Source organism: Sinocyclocheilus anshuiensis, unplaced genomic scaffold (genome assembly GCF_001515605.1).
Source record: "Sinocyclocheilus anshuiensis isolate Anshui unplaced genomic scaffold, SAMN03320099.WGS_v1.1 scaffold1543, whole genome shotgun sequence".
NCBI lineage: Eukaryota > Metazoa > Chordata > Actinopteri > Cypriniformes > Cyprinidae > Sinocyclocheilus > Sinocyclocheilus anshuiensis.
In genome coordinates, this window is record NW_015551074.1 from 1,191,738 (window position 1) to 1,213,971 (window position 22,234).

The window sequence follows — 22,234 nt, forward strand, 5'->3', positions numbered from 1 at the left end:
TGGAAAATAATGTGTTTTTTGAACCTTAAACCGCATAAACACATTTCATTACACCAAATACACAACATAATGTTCTTTTTAGCAGCATCATATGACCCCTTTAAATCATCATCGACCGTTCCAGTAGAGAGTGAGAGCTAAAGAAACTCCAAACACACAGCAGCACATAATGAAGTGATCCCATTAAACACTGGAGCTCGATTACGCTCGTCTCTGGGTCCCGCGTGCGTCTGGCTCTTACAAACAACAGCACAATAGCAGAAGAATAGAGTGCATTCACTTCAGCCCTGTGAAGAACCCTAAGTAGGGCGCTTCAGTGGCTCCGGTTTCACACGCTAGTGAAAACGACACGGCTCACAGACGTCAAAGCGCTCGCGGTGATCACGCTTTCCCACACGAAGCTTCAGAGCTGCCGTCACAAAACATAATGCTGAAAACACAACTAACTTCTGATTCTAAAGTGTGTTTTTGAGGGGTTTTATTTTTTTTCGACTGGGATATATTTAGCTTATAATACGAAATATAGGTAAGTAAAATTAAAACCATAAAACAATTTTTGTTACGTAAAATAAAACATCATTCATTTTAGTTTAACTTGATGTACTAAAATAACTCAAACTAATACTGTAATAGAAATTAATGAAAACTATATAGACATATTTAAAAAAATATATATAATAAAAATGACAAAACACAACAAAATTAATAAACCTTTAACTAAAATGAAAATAGAAAATAAAAAATAAAAAACAAATTTAAAATCTTAGTGAAAACTAAAAAAAAAATCAGTTATAGTTTTAGGTATTTTACTACATCAGGTTCAACAAAATTAGTATTATATAAATTTTAGAAATGTTGTTGTGGTTTTGTCATTTTTATTAGATTTTTTAATGTCTATATAGTTTTTATTCATGTTTATTTCGGTTTTAGTTATTTTAGTGTGAAACTAAATGTGTGTGTGTGTGTGTGTGTGTGAGAGTGTGTGTGTGTGTGTGTGTGTGTTTGTGTGTGTGTCTCATCGAATCACATGTTCCACACACATAACAGGCTCTTCAGAGCTCCAGTGAACATCTACAGATCCATTGGAGTGACACACCTGTAAGTGTTCTCAATAGACGTCTTATTAGCGTTGCGAGTGCTAATGGATGTGTGGGTGTGGATGAGTCACATCAGCTGCAGGAAAACACTCGTAAACCAACACTCTTTATTTTATTTCCATTGAGTGCTGAGCTGCACAGACGTTCTGTTCCATTAGAGATGATCTAATAGTGCTCCAACACCAAACGCTTTCTGAATCTGCGGACACATGCAACGCTCTAAAAATACCGTCGACCACAATGCAGCTCAATCTGACAGGAAGAGACCGCTTGATTAACATGTGCAGCGTTCACAGGTTTTTATGCATCATTCAGATTACAATCTGACTGACTGATATGGATTTTTTGATGGCCGATATACACTACCGGTCAAACGTTTGGGATCAGAATGATTTTTTATGTTTTTTACAGGAGTTTCTTCTGCTCATCAAGGCTGCATTTATTTGATCAAAAATACAGGAAAAAATGTAATATTGTGAAATATTATTATGATTAAAATAACGTTTTTCTATTTTAATATACTTTAAAATAGAATTTATTTCTGTGATCAAAGCTGAATTTTCAGCATCATTACTCCAGTCTTCAGTGTCACATGTTCCTTCAGAAATCATTCTAATATGCTGATTTATTTTTTTAATTATCAATGTTTGCAACAGTTGTGCTGCCAAATATTTGTAAATTGGAGTTGTAATAGGAATAAATATCCAAAGAATTTAAAGTAATTTAAGAAAATAAGAAACAGAACAAGATTAATAATTTTTTGTAAAATAATCCATTTGAACTATTTGGAAATATTTTAAAATACACAGAAGCATTCTTATTCGTCTGCCTAATATGTAAAAAAATGGCAGAATATTTCTTGCTTTGTCACATTCAGTTATGAATTACGTGAATCTCAAATCATGAAATGATTCAGTATATATTTTCAATTCAAAACAGCTAAATTTATCTAATTTCAATATTTAAATCTCATCTCGTACTCTTTTACTGTTAAGCTTGAAGCGTGGCACTGGATTTGATTGCCAATTTTGATCTGATTGGTCATGTGGTTCGGTATCTGTCAATAGCAAAGCCCCACCCACTTTGATCTGATTGGTCATTTGGTTCGGTATCTGTGAACAGCAAAGCCACGCCTCTATCGGTGAACAGAAAAGCCCCGCCTACTTTGTTCTGATTGGTCATGTGGTTTGCTATCGGTCAACAGCAAAGCCCTGCCTACTTTATTCTGATTGGTCATGTGGTTCGCTATCGGTGAACAGCAAAGCCCCGCCTACTTTTATCTAATTGGTCATGTGGTTCGGTATCTGTGAACAGCAAAGTCCCGCCTACTTTGATCTAATTGGTGAACAGCAAAGCCCCGCCTACTTTTATCTAATTGGTCATGTGGTTCGGTATCTGTGAACAGCAAAGCCACGCCTTCTTTGATCTGATTGGTCATGTGGTTCGGTATCTGTGAACAGCAAAGCCCCGCCTACTTTGATTTGATTGGTCATGTGGTTCGGTATCTGTGAACAGAAAAGCCCCGCCTACTTTGATCTAATTGGTCATGTGGTTCGGTATCTTGTGAACAGCAAAGCCCCGCCTTCTTTGATCTGATTGGCCATTTGGTTCGGTATCTGTGAACAGCAAAGCCCCGCCTACTTTGCTTTGATTAGTCATGTGGTTCGGTATCTGTGAACAGAAAAGCCCCGCCTACTTTGATCTAATTGGTCATGTGGTTCGGTATCTTGTGAACAGCAAAGCCCCGCCTTCTTTGATCTGATTGGCCATTTGGTTCGGTATCTGTGAACAGCAAAGCCCCGCCTACTTTGCTTTGATTAGTCATGTGGTTCGGTATCTGTGAACAGAAAAGCCCCGCCTACTTTGATCTGAATGGTCATGTGGTTCGGTATCTCTGAACAGCAAAGCCCCGCCTACTTTGCTTTGATTGGTCATGTGGTTCAGTATCTGTGAAGGGCAAAGCCCCGCCTACTTTTAATTTATTAGTCATGTGGTTCGGTATCTGTGAACAGCAAAGCCCCGCCTACTTTGATTTGATTGGTCATGTGGTTCGGTATCTGTGAACAGCAAAGCCCTGCCTACTTTAATCTGATTGGCCATCTCAATCGTTTTGACAATAACGTGCGCAGTTACACCAGCGTAAAGTTATAACTATAACCCATTTTGTCATCCTAACAATAAACAGAACATCATTAAAAATATAAAATATCCTGTAAACGTGTGTTGCTACACGTGCTTAAGCTGACACTTCTGATTTATTCATTCAATCTAAAATAAACTCATATTTTGGAACACGTCATGGTCCTCCAGCGTAAAATAGGTCACATTTATTAGCCGATAAATCAGCTGTCAGGTGGCTTCATTCGGCCGTCATTTGCCTCCACTGTGTGTGTGTGTGTGTGTGTGTGTGTGTGTGTGTGTGTTATCTTTAGATTTTCCTCCTGTCAAAGCGCACAGGTCTCTGAAAAATGTCATCTCTAGTCATTAATTTTATTGCCGCTCCAACGTTCAATTTCCTGTGCGAGATGTCAGCCACTGACGTGAATAATAGCACATAATAGATTGGTTTTAAAGCGCTTTTAATGTTTCTCTCTGCTTTTGTCTGATGTGTGTTCAGTGTGTGCGCATCAGTATTGGGGCCGTAACTCTCCTCGTGTTATTGCAGGCTGATATTTATGAAGTCACGAGCGTCTGGCTGGATCTTTGGTGGTCTGGACGTTAGGCGTGAAACGCTCCTCAGCAGCATCTCCATCACGGCTACAGGACAGATTAACCAGCGTAACACAAACACTCGCATTTTTTCCGTCGTCTAACTGCTCCGTCTCAGACTGACGACCTGACCTGCACTCACAGTTAATGCAGAAATCACACTGCTTCCCATCCCGTGTGCTATTATTAATCTCAGACCCTAAAACCGTGATGAATCACTTTACAGATTCAGATCAGTCCGGTTTTGAAATACCATGTCCGTCTACTCACTTGTCCTCTTTTCAAGATTGTTATTTTACACTTTATACAATGATATATAATAACTAAATTAAAAAATGTTAATGTTATGTTCATTTTAGACTGTCGCCAATCATTGCACCAGTGTTTCTGAATGAATCGAGTGAGTGATTCAACAACTAAATTCCAAACTGCATACCTAGTATACTACTCTTACTATTTTAGCATACCTTTCTATAGCAGAAATAGTAAGAGTAAGAGAAATAGTAAGAACATTTGCTTCGTTTCTGAATGAATCAGCCGTTTTGAATGAATCAGTGAATCAATGACTCATTCATTAAGACAGTAATTTGGCGCCACCTATCGGTGAAGCTTTTTTTAATAGCTCTATATGTTATATTTAACATAAAAACTTCTACAGTGTAAATGCATTCATGCCATCTCTGAGCTGTGTAAACTCATCTAATGGCTCTTCAGATGCAGCTCAAATGGATTTTGTTGATATCAATTTAATTTGACCGGTAACAGCCCTATAGCGTCTTATTCTAATTGCATTTATTGAATACATATATGAAAGTTGGTGCACACATTTAATAAGCTTAGTGCCCTCATAAAGAGAAAATAAAGTCACCGGTTTAAGAATATATTTCACTTTTTATCCTGGCTTCACGATTCCAGTTATAGAAATAGTCACCAAAATAAGCTTTCTCATTGTAATGCGAGGCACCTGCCAAACCATTCATAACACTCAACTCTACAGGTATGAGACACAAACCCACACTTCTGCAGACGCTCACGGATCTGACGTATATCTGTCTGACGTGTCTCTCGCTCCTGTATTCCGGCACACAGCACTCTGACACTGATCCGCTCATTTATGAGCCTCCTTTCTGTGGTTTTAAGTTTCAACTCAACTCGGCTTGCTCTTGTTTTCCCGTACAAATATTTAAATCTGCTTAAATCAAGACACATTTACTGTAGAAGCAACGTGTCTTAAGGTATGAAGCCTTGTTTTCTGAAAAATTTATCAAAATTGAGTGAGTTAAGAGCAAATATCTGACAGTTTGAGTTAGAAAAATAAACTTAATTTAAAGGGAAAACCAGATTCATTTCTATTATAAAGCGGAGTTCCGGTCCTTGATTCTGATTGGCTGAGCCGCGTTCGAAGCTGTTGTAAATGACTCTACAAAGTAACATACACCTTTGTTTACGTTTGTGTGTTGCTCGGCAACCACTTTGTAGCAACCACAACTGTTTCTGAGGAGCTACATTGTTTGGTGGAAGAATACTGTTTTTATTAATATCATTACACTTTATTTGCTCTGTTTTATTTTCTGAAACCTTACTACGTATATGGAATAACCGTTTTATAAAAGCAATAATCCCCGTGAAGCCGTGGTTTACAGTGAATTTATAACAGCTAAGGGGGTTTTAGCGGAGTGCCTAACAACGGCTCTTAGCTGTTATAAATTCACTGTAAACCACGACTTCACGGGGATTATTGCTTTATTATGTATGTTTTGCTCTTTCTGCATGTATATGTTCATCTGAAAAATATGCTTTTATATATGCAGTGGAGTCCAAATGTCAGAGCACTAGTGAAAATGCATAATTTTTCAAATCAAACTTTCATTGTAAATGATATTATTGAAAAGTCGACGTGAATTAGCTGTTATAAATTCACTGTAAACCACGACTTCACGGGGATTATTGCTTTATTAAATTAATATGTATACTTTATAATTTAAATAAGTAAAAATAATTTATATTTAAAATGTTATTAATAACACATTTAAATAAATAATTGTATATTTAATATACTATATTATCACTTGTTTTCTAAATAATTGATTGAAATTAAGTGAGAAACAATAAAATATATGGGAAATAATCTTGTTTTCATTTCAGATTGGCAGATATTTGATCTTGTTTTAACTATAAACGCACTTGAATGTGATCAGTTTTTCAGAAAAAGACTAATATTAAGACATTTTGCTTCTGAGGTAAATGCATCTTGATTTAAGAATCTTTAGACATCTTTACTTAAAGCCTGCAGAAACCCTGTAAATTCACACTAATGTTGAACTTCAGACGACAGCAGGACGGTCTAATGGAAACATCAGGGATGGATTTACTTTATCATGAGATATTCATGTATATAGTTCGTGTATTAACAGAGTGTCGTGATGTTTGATTGTGACAACGCCGTCTCGTTCTCACCTGACTTTCCCACTCCTGCTCTGCCGAACACGGCCAGCTTCACCTCTGGACTCTTCGCCATGACGACGCAAGCAGAACGAGCCAATCACAGAGCGGACGCAGTCACCATAGCGACAGCATCATCTCCACCTGAAACAGATGACAGACGTAAAACAACAGATCTTCATTATAAACAACGTGTTTAATCCAGTTTCTACAGTCAAATATTTAGGATGTTTGTGTGGAGAAAATCCAGTTTATACGACAAGAACACCATCGGCGCTGATGAATGAACAGCTTCTGAAGATCTGATTAGATGATTCCTCAAATACTGGATCATCCAGACTCTGCCGATGACGAGTGAAGCTAACGGCGTTTGTAGATGATCTTCTGTCTTACAGCATCTGGATGAGATGTAAATGTCACTGAAGGATCTGCTTCTTGCCTTTTTTCACATGTTCATCTCATTATCCACGCTGCAAAAAATCAGGTTCTTACTCAGTATTTTTGTCGGGTTTTCCAGTAAATCGTTCTTGAAACAAGATACATTTACTTGAGAAACAAACATGACATTTGAGAATTTTGAAAATTCGAATTTGAAAACGAAAAATCCTTATTTTTCGGCAGACATTTATTTTGAAGATATGAAGTTGTTGTTGTTTTTTTGAAAAACGTGTTTTTGAATTTTTTTTAATTTGAAAATTCGAATTTGAAAAAGAGAAATCCTTATTTTTTGGCAGATATTTATTTTTAAGATATTAAGTTGTTGTTGTTGTTTTTTTTAAAACGTGTTTTTTAAATGTTTTAAATTTGAAAATTCGAATTTGAAAATGACAAATCCTTATTTTTTGGCAGATATTTATTTTTAAGATATTAAGTTGTTGTTGTTGTTTTTTTTAAAACGTGTTTTTTAAATGTTTTAAATTTGAAAATTCGAATTTGAAAATGACAAATCCTTATTTTTTGGCAGATATTTATTTTTAAGATATTAAGTTGTTGTTTTTAAAAAAAACGTGTTTTTGAAATTTTTTAAATTTGAAAATTCGAATTTGAAAATGAGAAATCCTTATTTTTTGGCAGATATTAATTTTTAAGATATTAAGTTGTTGTTGTTTTTTTTAAAACGTGTTTTTAACATTTGTTAAATTCGAAAATTCGAATTTGAAAATGAGAAATCCTTATTTTTTGGCAGATATTTATTTTTAAGATATTAAGTTGTTGTTTTTTTGAAAAACGTGTTTTTGAAAATGTTTACATTTGAAAATTCGAATTTGAAAGGTAGAAATCCTTATTTTTCTGACCACACTGGGAGATATTTGTTTTTAAAGTTATTAAGTCTCGTTTTTTTTTCAAATTTGAAAATGGAAAATCCTGCCAAATGGGGTCAGAAAATATTTAAATTCTCTTTAAATTAAGTTTATTTTTCTGATCATGTTGGCAGATATTTGTTCTAAACGAAAACGTAATTTTAATACAAAATAAATGTTGCTTCTCAAGTAAATGTGTCTTGAATTACGAATGTTTAGATATAACAAGAGAAGCATGCAGAGGAGGAATCATTTTTTGCAGTGCAGATGAGATGTGAGATAAAGTGCTCTGAAGTTCAGATCCCAGACTGGAGTGGATGAAGACATGATGATGATGATGATGAAGGACAAGCTCAGCCAGTAGTAAACGTGCGGTCATCATGCCGGATGCTGTGGAGTCCTTTAGCTCAATTGGAAGAACGTGACATGAACAAAGTGCAGATCACGAGTTTGATATCCAGACACAAAACATCATATGACTCCAGAAGAACATTAAATCGCTCTGAATCGACAGACCGGACCGCGAGAGTCTCACAGTGCATCAATCATGACTTGCGTCTCGTTTTAAAAGCATCATAGTTCCTCAGTGATGCACTAGATTCACTAATGAAACAACATCACACAGGTTCATGGACAGATCTGCACAAGCTAAACACTGGAGAGCAGAAGCTGACCTTTACCAATGACACATCAATACCAGCTCAAACTTCACCCAGGAGATCAGCTCTTCCTCATCACTATACAGCCATTAGATTACAGTGCTGTGCAAACACAGACTTCATCAGCAGCAGCACGAAGAAATCAGACCTCGTGAAGCTCGTCATCAGATAGAATCATCATATGCTGCTGCTGATGATATGACACGATTGTTTTAATAATAATAATAACATATGGTGATAATGTCTGGTCTTCAGGCTGCTGGTTCTTCTGCATTGTTTTTGAACTTGCTGTAATGTGAGAAGAGAAAGTGTGACTTACCGTGAGAAACACTCGAGTGCGATCAGATCCGATGATGTGGATGAGTGTGAGAGCGCAGACCTCTGCTGTGAGAGAGTGAGTGCGTGCGTGCGTGCGTGCGTGTGTGTGTGTGTAAAGACTGATGGTTCCGCCCACAGACCCGCATCACACAGCAGCGCAGATCAGCAGAGACTCAACAGCGCCACCTGCTGGACAACACACATACACACACACACACACACACACACACACACACACACACACACACACACAACATGCGCAACATACTGAACACACAACATTCACCTTATTTTTAACTTGTGCTGCGAGATGTCATTCGCTTCCATTTATTACAAAAACTGCTTGATGTTGCGAACTGTTATCTGATTATTTCAGTGTACCCATTATCATAATTATAATCACGCTGGTTTGTAAATAGCTTTCCATTTAGCGCATTTTGTTATTCTTCTAGTTCTCCTTGAGCTTAACAGTGACACTATTGTCTTTTTAGAGCTGCTTTCTGAATTGTCTCCATAATTGAGTTTCCATAATCGATTCTGTTATTTTCCTGTTTATTACAGTGAAGCTGCTTGAAACAATCTGCACTGTATAAGCGCTGTAGTAATAAAGCGGACCTGATTAGACTAGTGATTCATTCAAAGCGGATAGAACATTTTATTCTGTGTATTCTTGGTATTTATTGAAATGCACTTTAAAACTTGTTAAACAATAAAAAGGACACACTTTATTGACTTCGGTCTGTTCCTCACTGATAGCACACGTACATCACGTCTATCTGACGTCTGCATTACATCTGCAAGACGTGTTTTGTAGAGCGTTTGCTCATCTGCAATACATCTATAGGACGTTTCCTATCAGATGTCAAACAGACGTTTAGAAGATGTCTTTATGATTTAGAATGCATGAAAAATGTTTGTACACAGCAGATGCTTTCGCGATCTTTAACAGACGTACACGTGTGCTATCTGGGAAGTAAGTCTTGCAGTTTTGAATAACACGAGGGTGAGTAAGAGATAACAGAATGATCATTTGTGAGTGAAATAGGCTACCCCTTAAAAGTAGTTGTTTTTACATTAGGCCGCTAGAGGGCGACACGCGTCCGTGAGACCAACAGCAACACTCAGATTTACTGCAGGTGCTGCCACAAGCACACGCGCATTAATACATACAACACATCAATAAAACACGCACCATCTGTATTAGATGTATATATTACTTTAATATGTAGCGTCTAGTTTCCGGCGGCTTTGATGAGTAGCGCTTGATTCCAGAGATCACGTGATCGCTATAGACTGGGAAACCCTTTGTCCACGCTCCATCACCGTGGTGAAGCTCATCGGCCAATCAGAGAGCAGCTCTCATCTGAGGAGAACAAGAGGAGGGGAAGCTGGACGCTGATTGGCCAGCGGCTGTGAAGCGCATCTCTGTTGCTGGTAAGAAGTCTGTCTGCTTATGAATCACTATAAAAGATGAAAAAAGTGCAGTTCATTATGAGTTTGAGATTGTGAAACAAACCCAACAGCAGACTGGCCCTCTCTTTTATGTTTGTGAAGATTAATGGCTCAGTTCTTAAGTCTTCAGTGTTTGTTTAGCCTGTTGGTTTTATGAAGTTTGTGTTGTTCATACACTGTAAACAATGCTGGGTTAAATATAACCCAGTGCTGGGTAAAATAGGGACAAACCCAGCAATTGGGCTGTTTTGACCCAGCGGTTGGGTTAAATGTTTAAATGTTTAACCCAACATTCTGGGTAGTAACCCAACCGCTGGGTCGCTACCCAGAAAACAGCCCAATTGCTGGGTTTGTCCCTATTTTACCCAGCACTGGGTTGTATTTAACCCAGCATTTTTTAGAGTGTAATAGTTTATCTCAGTTATCATGTAATAGCACACATATATGATAGCCATCTACCACAGTCACCAGCAGTGCTATTTTAGTAGCAGGGTTAGTTAACTAAATATAAAACTATAAAATAATATAAAAAAAAAAACAATTTGCCAATGCAACATTTCTCATTTTCATTTAGTTTATCTCGATGTACTAAAATAACTAAAAATAAAGATGAATGAAAACTATATAGACACATTAAATGACAAAAACACAGAAAAATTACTAAACTTTAACATTAAAATAAAAACAGAAAATATTAAATACAACTGAGTTCAAAATATTAATAAAATCACTGAGATACTATTATGGTTTTTTATTAATATTTTGAATTGGTTTTCATTTAAATGGAACTTTTAGTAATTTTGTTGTTTTTATGGTGACACTTTACAACAAGGTTCATTAGTTAACATTAGTTAACTACTTTAGTTAACATGAACCAAGCACGAACAATACTTCTACGGCATTTATTAATCTTAGTTCATTTCAACATTTACTAATGCATTATTAAAATCAAAAGTTGTGCTTGTTAACATTAGTTAATGCACTGTGAATTAACAGGAACTAACAGTGAACGACTATTTTCATTAACAAAGATGAATAAACACTGTAATAAATGAATTGTTCATTGTTTGTTCATGTTAGTTACCTAATGGAACCGTATTGTAAAGTGTTACCGCATTTTTTAAAATATATGTCTGTATATTTTTTTATTAATTTTCATTCCTGTTTTGATTTTTTCAGTACAAGATAAACTGAATAAAAATGAGAAATGTGTTTTGGAAACTATAGCTGAAATGAAATAACTAGCTTGGCAGCTAACCTGGTTTTGTTTGTGTTTCGTCCAGCGTTTAAGAAAGGGCTCTATTTCTTTCTTTCTTTCTTTCTTTCTTTGGTGAGTTATAGTTCCTATTTTAGCCTTTTTGATACCCTGAATTCAATGCATTTTAATTCACTTCTCAGATGGATACCTAGATATTAATAGATATTATTAAATATTTTATTTAATAATGTCCATAAATAATGCAGTATTTCATATATAAGCAGACCACAGTCTATGATACTGAATGTAACTTGATGTATAAATATGAGGATGATGTAAAGCAGGTTTGTTCATGTGATGAGATTCAGTCTGTGTTCAGAGATTCAGGGCGGGGCTACAGAGGGCCGTGTCTCAAATCCCGCTCAGCTGCCTAGATAGTGCACAGCACTCGAGCGTCACTGGCGCACTAGGCGTTTTGAGGGCGACACGGGCGCTGCGCCTACAAACGCTGCAACCTAGTTAGGGCGCACCGGAGGATTTGGGACGCGGCCCGAGAGACAGAAACCCGCTGCTGCGCTTCATTAGAGCCTCGGTGGGTCTCCATCATTCATCCGTCCCACAGAGCCGATCCACAGACCCGATACCGAGCGCACGGAACCGGCAGATGGACGGCACGCGTGCGCTCTGACGGCGGAAGCTCCACTCGTTCATCTTCGGCTCGGTTCGGCGCTCCAATCGCTGCTCGACCGTTCGCTATTGTTCGGATGCGCGACGCTGGGAATCAATTCGATTCCCGACCGAACATGAGTTCTGCTATCCGCTGGGTTTTATCGCTGTACTTCATCATCACCGTCATCATCACTCAGGTGAGTGCGTTCTTTTCATTCACGTAAATGAGCGTTGAGGTCTGCGGCGAGCGCGAGGCGTTGATTACACGCGCGCGTCATTGAATCAGTTCGCGTCGATGTGGATGGGTTCTGGAGCGTTTCTGTTTCTGTGTGTCGGAGATCAGCAGCAACTGATGCGACTTACACGATCAGAATGTGCTCCGATGTTCCTGCAGGCGAAACTGGGTCACACAGCTGAACGCGCGCGTCTGTGTGTGTGTGTGAGTGAGTGTGTGTGTTTGAGAGAGAGAGAGAGAGAGAGTGTGTGTGTGTGTGAGTGTGTGTGTGCGTGTGTGTGTGTGCGTGTCTGTGAGTCATCTAAATTTCTTGCTAAGAGACAGGTGTGCAGGTGTGTTGAACCATGTCCCATGTGCTGTTTGCTAGCAATCAATACAGGCTTAAAACATGACATGCAGCTTCCATGATTAACTCTTGCGAGAGATTTTGTCTTCATCTGATCAGACGCTGTAATGGACAAGAGATCTGACAAAAAACCGTCCGCTCCGCGTCTGCTGAAACGCACTGGTTCAAGCGCTAGTTGTTTTATTTGCAACTTTGACAATTATTTTTTTATAGTGTAAAGATAGCGTCGATATGTGTTTTATCTGAAAAACAGAGCAGTAGCAGAAAACAAATTGAAAAAACTGAAGAAAAAAAAATCATTGTAGGATTTAATTTGAAATGATTTTCACTCAGAAATAATTACAACAGGGTTTCTGCTGGTCTTTAAAAGCCTTAATTCACCCTTTGACAAATTAAGGCCTTTAAAGGTCTTAAATCAGAGCAGAAAGTCTTAAATTCATAAAGTCGTGAGATTAAATGCAAAAAATGATTCTCTTCCTCAGTATTTCTGTCTTGTTTTCCAGTTCAAATATCTAAATGCCCTTAAATCAAGATACTTTTACTGGAGATGCAAATGAAGATATGAATTTTCTGAGAAACTGAATTGAGTTTATGCTTAAAACCACAACAAATATCTGCCAAAACCTGTTTTTCTTTTAAATATGTAGATTTTTCTGAATCCATTAGAAGTGGAGGAGATCGTTTCTTATAACCAGTGTTAGGGGTAATGCATTACAAGTAACGCGAGTTATGTAATCAGATTACTTTTTCAAAGTAACTAGTAAAGTAACGCATTACTTTTTAATTTACAAGAGAATATCTGAGTTACTTTTTCAAATAAGTAACACAAGTTACTTTTTTTTCCCCATTTATTGATTGAAAGCTCTCCTGTCCGCATGTTGAGAGAAATCGGGAGATATAGAATAAATGTGAACATGCATTAATTCATCTCACTCACTCACAAAAAAAATCATATTTAGTTTTCCTCAAAATTAATAAAAACAGTTAAACGCAACTCAGAATATGACTCAAAGCTGCAATAATTAAATATGTTAAATAATACAAATATCCTTTATGTATTTAATCCCATTTTATTAACCAATTTGCTGCTGACCTTCGGTGTTCCAATTCAACCATACTAATAAGCAGGGATTACACAAGATAAACTAACATTTCTTCTTTTTTTATTGCTAAAGAATGTTGAACTTTCTTCTTCTGTGTATACTGTACAGACGTGATTTACAGGGCTTCTATATTTATCAAAAATAGAACTTTTTATGTTAAAAGCAAACAAGCAAGCCCCGCCCAGATTTAAAAAGTTTCTTTCAATAAAAAGTAACTAAGTAACATAATTAGTTACTTTTTTTTAGGAAGTAACGCAATATTGTAATGCATTACTTTTAAAAGTAACTTTCCCCAACACTGGTCCTAAATATCTAATATGTAAATTACAAAGCAGATAATTTCTTATTTTATTATACTCTTTAGATGGACTTTGGAGTGTGTGTGTGTGAGAGAGTGTGTGTGAGTGTGTTAGAGTGATTGTGTGTGAGTGTGTGAGAGTGTGTGTGTGTGTGAGAGTGTGTGTGTGTGAGTGTGTGAGTGTGTGTGAGAGAGTGTGTGTGTGTGTGTGTGTGAGTGAGTGAGTGTGTGTGTGTGTTTGTCTGATTCACTCATTGTTCCCTGTTTACAAACTCTCAAAAGAGTTCAAGACAAAAAAACCAGCTGAGTCAGAGCTGCCAATCACACGCTCCTCTGGAGTGGGCGGAGCAGCTGATTGGGCGGGTTTGGACCTCCGGTGGTCCAGTGGGAGGGGTTTATGTGTGTGTGTGTGTGCCAGCGTGGGCTATTTGTTGTGTTTCCTGGCCGTCTGATCGTCCTCCCGCTGCACTGAACACACCGGTGTGTTTGCTTTTAATTAAAAGCGTCTGCAGAACGAGTCGCTCGTCTTCCTCCCTCACAGTCTTCAGATGCTCGTCTGACACTTTCAAAAATAACAGTTCATTATTGGCATCCATGAAAGCCTTCCGTTGATCAAAAGGAACTTTATTGTGGAAAAAGCTTCTTTAGATTTTAAAAATGTTCTTGGCAGTAGGGATGGGCGATATGGACCTTTATCACTAGGGATGTAACGATTCACTCAACTCACGATTAGATTCGATTCACGATTTTTTATTTTTTTTTAACAAAATGAGATTTAAGACAAATTATAAAATCTCACCGATTTGAATCGTCACATTTGAATCGATTTTCAACCGGCTCGCGGTTAATTGTTACATCCCTATTTATCACCATATTTTCTGGTGTTTATTGTGATTACGATTGTGATTCATATGCATGCACTGAGAGACAAAAAAATCTCCTGTATTATCTTTTCTATTTTTACCAAAAATAGGGTGTTGTTAGCACACATTTAATGTAATGTCTGTTTCATTCACCCTGGAAGCCGGAGGGCGCCCTCGCACAGAAACTCCACGTGTGTGTCACAGGTAATAGAACTGATGATGCTCCAGGAAATCACTAACATGGACAAACACATGCAGCTATCACTGTGACTGAATAAAAAGAAGATAGAAACGCTTTAACTGATGAAACATGAAGACAATAAACACACGATTGTGACAATAGACGGATTATCTGTGTTCTTCAAGCCATCTTGGGTATTTTTACAAGAATAAAGTATATTTATAATGCAATGCTAATCTACACAGCCTTTATCACTGTATAAAATAGTATGATTTCTGCCTCATTCCGTGATGTGAAACCACGTTTAGTCACAAAAAGAAGTTATTTCAAACACTCAAAGTGACTTTGGAGTAAAAGTATGTCAGTAAATCTCTTTGTTGGACAACAGGTTTGTAAGCAGGCTTATACACATGCAGAACTGTATGGCACACGTGCTACTGTACATTTATTCATTGAAGAGAACGATTTTTTTGTCGCACAGTACAGCATTCATAGTTTTGAATGTTACCATGTTATTACCACATTATTACTGCATTTACCCCTTTTATCAATTAAAAATTGAGAAATTATACATTATAAAATGTATATATATAATTAAGAAATATATAAATTGATGAGAAATTTTATTTTAATTTATAAGAACATATAATATGAGAATTTGCAGTATTAAACCCAGTGGAATGAATGGATTTAATTAACTTATGATTGCTCAAAAACAGTCCAAATAGTTATTTCTATTCTAGAACAAAAAATATAAAAAAAAACTTAAATATTACTCTGAAATTTTTTCAATCAAAATAAATTAATTTACCTTGCATAAACTTGAAAAAGTGATCAGATTTTATGCTGCAGTGGTTCGACAATAGACGTACATATTCATGTTCATCAACAAAATTCAGTCCCAAAAGTGTGTGAGATATGGGGAAAAGCCAAAATATATTTTACAGAAGTTTTTGACACTAATATCACTCCATAGATCTTAGAGAGTGTGTGTGTGTGTGTGTGTGTGTGTGTGTGTGAGAGTGTATGTGTGTGTGAGTGTGTGTGTGTGTGTGTGTGGTTCACTCAGACATATTCATGTTCATCAACAAAATTCAGTCCCAAAAGTGTGTGAGTGTCATGGAAACGGGTGTGTGGAGGCAGGCAGGACGACGAGGACGACAAGGATTCCAATAATGATATTTATTGTAGACACAACAAGGCAGGTTCAGGTAGGTGAGACACACACTCGGGGTAACATTAACAATAACCGACACCAATGCTCAGACAGACAGGAACTAATATGGGGTGAACAATTAGAGGCAGACAGGTGAGCACAATGACGGTGATTAACTAATGATTAGACGGGCTAAACCAACACAAAGGGAAGAAACCACAACAAACAGTCCACAGGGGCGTTACAGTGAGAAATGGAGAAAAGCCTAAATATATTTTACAGAAGTTTTTGACACTGATATCACTCCATAGATCTCAGTATTTTAGGCCTCTAATGGTGCTCCATACATTCCCAGGTCAAAATGACCCGAACATTTAAATGGTTATATCTCTTAAAAAATAATTGTAAAAAAATAAATGATGTGCATTTTGAGGATCTTAAAGCGTTTGCAAAGTTTCGTTCCCTTACTAAAAACGATGCATTTTTTAGGAATTTTTTTGTATCTCTTTAGGGTTAAGAGCTTAAATGGTTCTTCTACACCATTTCTGGTTCTCCAAAGAAGCTCTCAGTGATCAGTTCTTAAAATAAAATGTCTTCTTAGTGTAAAGAACATTTTATTAATCTAAAAAACCTTTTTCCGCTCTAAAGAACCTTTAATGGTTTCATGAATGCCAAAAAAGAAGCTTTATTTGTGAGTGTGAAGCACAAATGGGTTTATTGTGGAGCCCTTTGTCTCTCTGGAACACAAAAGTACTGTTACAGCGCCTCCACTTTCTGATGGATTACAGACTGATAGTCCAGCGCTTTAGCTTCATCTTCATCATCAGTCTGTCTTTCTCTCGTCAGAGCGAGATGTTGTGTCTCAGATTCTCCGTTTGCATGATAATGTCAGCAGCTGCGTTCGTCATTCAGTCGCTGACCTTCCTTCATCTGAGGACCGAAAGGCCTCTGCTGTGACATTATCTGACAGAGATTCCTCAGCAGAGCTTCATCATCTTCACCTGCTCCTCGAGTGTGTGACGTGTGTCGGTACGGAACGCTTCATCCTGTGTTTCAGTGTCTTTTGTCCATCTTCTGTCTCTAAATGCACCACGTTTAGACACACATCTAATGTTCCTGAACGGACTCACAAACCTGAAAACCCTCAAAATCAGAAAAAATAAAGAGTTTTAGTTTTTTGACAAAATGACAGAATTTCAACAAAAATATTATTTAAAAACAAAACGAGTTTTAAAAATGTTTAAATATTATTTGGATAATATTATTTTAAAATCTAAATTTTATTTAATATACACTTGTTCCAAAGTTTGGAATTAGTATTTTTTTTTGTTAAGTTTTGAAAAAAAGTTTTTTAGGAAAAAAAAAAAAAAAAAAAAAAATGCTTTTGTGTGTTTGTGTTTACATTCTTTTTCATGACAAATTCTCAACATAACATAAAATGTTTAAAAACATTTATATATTATTTATAAATAATAAATTATATTTACAATTTAATATACATTTTTTATATATCATTATTATTATTTTAAATATTTAAGATGTTAATATTGTTTTTTAATAATGTTTTAACATTTAATATACTCTTGTTGAAAAGTAGTAATTAGTTTTTTATTTTTCGAAAGATATTAATACTTTTTTTCATCAAGGATGCATTAAATTGATCAAAAGTGACAGTAAACACATTTATTATAATGTTACAAAAGATTTCTATTTTAAATAAATGCTGTTCTTTTGAACTTTCTATTCATCTGTGGATCCTGAAAAATAAAATATATCACGGTTTCCACAAAAATATTGTGCAGCATGACTGTTTTCAACATTGATAATAATCAGAAATGTTTCTTGAGCAGCAAATCAGCATATTAGAATGAGTTCTGAAGATCATAGACACTCTCTGTCTCTCTGACCTCCCGCCGCTGGGTTTCTTGGCGTTTTATATTAATGTAATGTATATAATTTATATTAATATTAATGTCCAGCATCTCAAGAGCTCCTAATATTCATCAGTGCACTGAGACTCCATCTGCATTTCATCAGATCTGACACATGAATTGTAATACATTTTAAATGTATAACACATATAAAATGTTTAAAATAGTGCTGTCAATCGATTAAAAAATTTAGAAAAAATAAAGAAATTAATCCCACCTAACATTAAAGCTTTTAAATATACTTTTATATTGCAATAATTTCACATTCAATCTTCTAACTAATGTAGAAACAACATAAAGACAGTATTTTTTTAATATTGGTTTAATGGCATTTTTTTGTGACTGAAGGCGAGTATAACTTATACCAATAATACTACTGATGTCTCTATGAAATTTTTTTTCTCTAATATTTAACCCTTGACTAGCCATTCAACATTACAGTATAATTGAGCGCTGTCAATTTGAACATTTATTAGACTTTAAAAAATATCTTCTAATTTAAGTGAACTTAAAACAATCTTCACGTAAACCCATTATAATAAATATCATATTTAGCTACCTGTGCCCTTCAAAAGAAATATACAGTTATCAAACACTAAACTCTAAATGAAATGCAGATGAATCCTTAAAGCTACAGAAGTGATTGATTTGCGCTTTCTTCTTTAGTTCTTTGATGAACAGCATCACAGCAGCTGGTTATGAGGTTATTTTGGCTGCTGAACATGACACGGATCTGACACGCATCGTAGTTTCTGATAACTCTTTACCTTTTCTGACCCACTGCAGCTCTTAAAGTCTGTATAATGAGCTGAGGAGTTGAATCGGGTGAAATTCATGTTCTTAAATGTAACTCATATAACAAATTCTTACATGCATGCACAGTTTTAATCAGCTTTAATCGCTTTTTTGGTAACTTCATGACTTAACTGATGACATAACTGCGACATTGCGTACTCGTAGTTTCTTTTGCGCTTTAATATGAAATTATGCAGGCTACAGCGCCGCCGCCGCATTTGTGTGTGCAATTGAACTAGCACGTGCTAATTTTGCCAGCACTAGTTTAAAAACATTTAAATATTATTTATAAATAATATTTACAATTTAATATTAAAAATTATATTATTGTTTTTAATATTTAAAGATTTTTTAAAATAATATTTAAAATATTATTTAAAAAATATAAAATGTTATTTAATATACTCTGGTTCAAAAGTTCAAGAGTTAGTCATTTTTATATGTTTTAATGTCTTACGGGTAAAGAAAATTAGTTTTGTGATTAAATCTGTGCAGATGTGCTATTAAAGTCCTATATTATTTGTTAAATATTAATTTATTTCTGCACTGAAAAAATGGTACAGAAACATTTTTTACTTGGAAATTGCTTGTAAATTGTACAAATTATTGAATTAAACATGGAATTTTGAAGTTAAAGATAATTTTTTACAGTGAATATACAAGACATATTGTTTCAAAGCAGTTTAAGACATTAATAATAAAGAATAACACTGTTAATGTAAAATTGATCAATTATGAAACCAGTTCAATTTAATGCAGCTCTACAGAAGACAATAGAGTCGTTATTCAGAATGATTCAGTTCAGTGTTGATTCACTTTGAATCAGTTTAACATAAGTTTTAAACAGATTTCTATTTCCGCCGATGGAATCTTCAGTGTTTCAAATGTAACAGACAGTCAGGTTCATTTGCATACTGAGCTCTGATTGGTCTAAAACCTGAACGTGTGTTTAAAGTCGAGGAATCTCTGCCGTATGTCTGTCCTTCAGCTCGTCATCGCTGTATCTTCATCAGTCGTCTGTCTGACCTCAAACACGCCAGCAAAGACAAAACGACACTCGCTTACGTCAGATTCGTGAAGAAACCACAAAACCCCCCCAGATTCACTCGTATAAAGAAATACCAGCCAAAAACTAATAAAATAATAAACTAATAAAATTATTATTTTGTTAAACATTCCAAACACTCCAAATGAAAACAGAAAATCTAAAAATGATGGAAGCTGTTTCTGTCATGGAATAAAAAATGTAATTGCGACTTATCTTAGAATTTCTTCTCTCACAATTCTGACTTTTTTCTTGCAATTCCGACTCACACACACACTCGCACACACACACACACACACTTCAGACACAGATGATAACAGCAATATTACACTGTTCGTGGTTTCTGTGTTTATTTTCCTACGTGATTTTGGGAGAAAATCTGAAAATCTTGATGAAATTCAGGAGGACATTTCTGAGAGCTGGTGCTTCTGCTCCCGAATGTCATTTGAGATTGTTTGTTTATGTGTTTGATTCCCATTACCCGTCTTTCCGTTCATTATTAATGCCGTCATGATGATGTGGTTTGCATTGATTGTCGATCGATGTGTGTGTGTGACTCATGCGCCGCTTCTTCCTGTTCCTCTCAGCACGCGGCTCCGTTCCAGGTAGCGTTGCAGGATGACCGCCGGATGCTGCTGTCGCTGGATGCTGATGATGTGAGGCCCGACGTGTCTGTGTATTCGGTGCGTGTTTCAGGAGAGCCGCACACGCACACGCTGCTGTTCACGCGACCCGCCGACGGTCAGACACTGCCGCATCCGCTCCAGTTCAACGCCTCGTACCACGGCCTGTGCTACTCCATCAGTCTGATGCTCGGGAACGACAGCAGCGCATCCAGAGCCGTCAGAACCGTCCCTGTGCTCACCAGTAAGACAGTCAGACATCTGCTACACGTGTGTGAAATTAATGCATCAAAATATAAAACATTTACAATGAAAGAGATAAAAAAATATATATATATAAATGAGATAAAATAGGCAGTAGTCATTAATAAATCTAATTTAAAGATTTATAAATAAAGAAATAAAGAAATTAAAATAGGCAGTAGTAATTAATAAATCATATTAAAACATTTATAAATAAATTATTAAATAAAAATATAAATAAATTAAATTAGGCAGTAGTAATTAACAAATAAATAAAAAACATTTATAAATGAATTAATAAATAAAACTCATCCAGAGCTATCAGAACCGTCCCTGTGCTCACCAGTAAGACATCTGCTACACATGTGTGAAAATAATGCATCAAAATATAAAACATTTACAATGAAAGAGATAAAAAAAAATATATATATAAATGAGATAAAATAGGCAGTAGTCATTAATAAATCTAATTTAAAGATTTATAAATAAAGAAATAAAGAAATTAAAATAGGCAGTAGTAATTAATAAATCATATTAAAACATTTATAAATAAATTATTAAATAAAAATATAAATAAATTAAATTAGGCAGTAGTAATTAACAAATAAATAAAAAACATTTATAAATGAATTAATAAATAAAATGAATGCACATTAAAATAGTCAGTAGTAAAAATAAAACATTTATAAATAAATTAATAAAAATAATAAATACATTACAGTTTTTTTCAATTGTTTACACGCAATTTTGAAAACCAGGTTCTTTTTTTCACAATATAAACACAATTATCCAAACACCAAACTCAATTTGCATAATTCCTAGATTGTTTGCAAAATGACACACTTCAGTCAAAACATATACACATATTTGTGAAAATGCTATTAGTTTTCATTTAACCAACACAGTCCTCAATGATCAGACACTATTGCAGCCAGTTTCACACTGCTGTGATAAATAAAAAACACATTTGTACAAAAACTAATTTTAGGAAATAGCATGTGCTAGATTTTTGGCCACACATTGTTATGTAAGGGATAATTTAGATGAAAAAAAAAGAAAAAAAAAAAAAGACAAACCCACAGCATTCTTCATGATTAGTTTGAGATATAGGGAGAATGTACACAAATTGGCCTACTATAAAATTACCAAGCACTGCACAACACTGATGCTGCAGACTGAATATTTCAAGTATTTATTTCAATACTTACAGTATTTCTTACCATAATCAGTTACAGTAATCAACCAACAATGAAACAAATAAAATCTGTAGACAAATAAAAATTACTGCATGAAGTACATACAAGAAGAAAAACTACTGTAAAAGCAACAAGAATACTGTAACTATTCATCATCTCTCCGTCTGGCTGGATCAGGCCATAAGATTTCATCCACATCACAGGCTATGTCTTCATTGGCAAGGCACCGTTGGAAGAATCGCCTCGTGTGACGAATCCACCCCTGCACAGAAGCTGCTTCGATATGATCACAGGCCTGCTCCATGGCCTGAATGAGGGGCAAACGGTCATAGGGCCGCAGGTCGTATACCTTCCACCGCCATGCTGAAAAAAAA

The 22,234-nt window shown here is 35.7% G+C and overlaps 2 protein-coding genes across 3 annotated transcripts in view; one reads left to right on the forward strand and one right to left on the reverse strand.

Annotated features, from left to right (window-relative positions):
• Positions 1-8,593, reverse strand: part of rerg (RAS-like, estrogen-regulated, growth inhibitor) — a 24,331-nt gene extending 15,738 nt beyond the window's left edge. For both annotated transcript variants that reach the window (XM_016452164.1, XM_016452163.1), the window contains exons 1-2: positions 8,528-8,593; positions 6,264-6,392 (exon numbers count right to left, since the gene is read on the reverse strand). In XM_016452164.1, coding sequence (XP_016307650.1) covers positions 6,264-6,324 — 61 coding nt within the window. In that variant the 5' untranslated portion in view covers positions 6,325-6,392; positions 8,528-8,593. The remainder of the gene's footprint in view (positions 1-6,263; positions 6,393-8,527) is intronic.
• Positions 8,594-11,668: 3,075 nt separating this feature from the next.
• Positions 11,669-22,234, forward strand: part of ptpro (protein tyrosine phosphatase receptor type O) — a 43,400-nt gene continuing 32,834 nt past the window's right edge. Inside the window, exons 1-2 of the mRNA XM_016452161.1 lie at positions 11,669-12,042; positions 20,386-20,665. Of these exons, the coding sequence (XP_016307647.1) occupies positions 11,941-12,042; positions 20,386-20,665 (382 nt within the window). The 5' untranslated portion in view covers positions 11,669-11,940. The remainder of the gene's footprint in view (positions 12,043-20,385; positions 20,666-22,234) is intronic.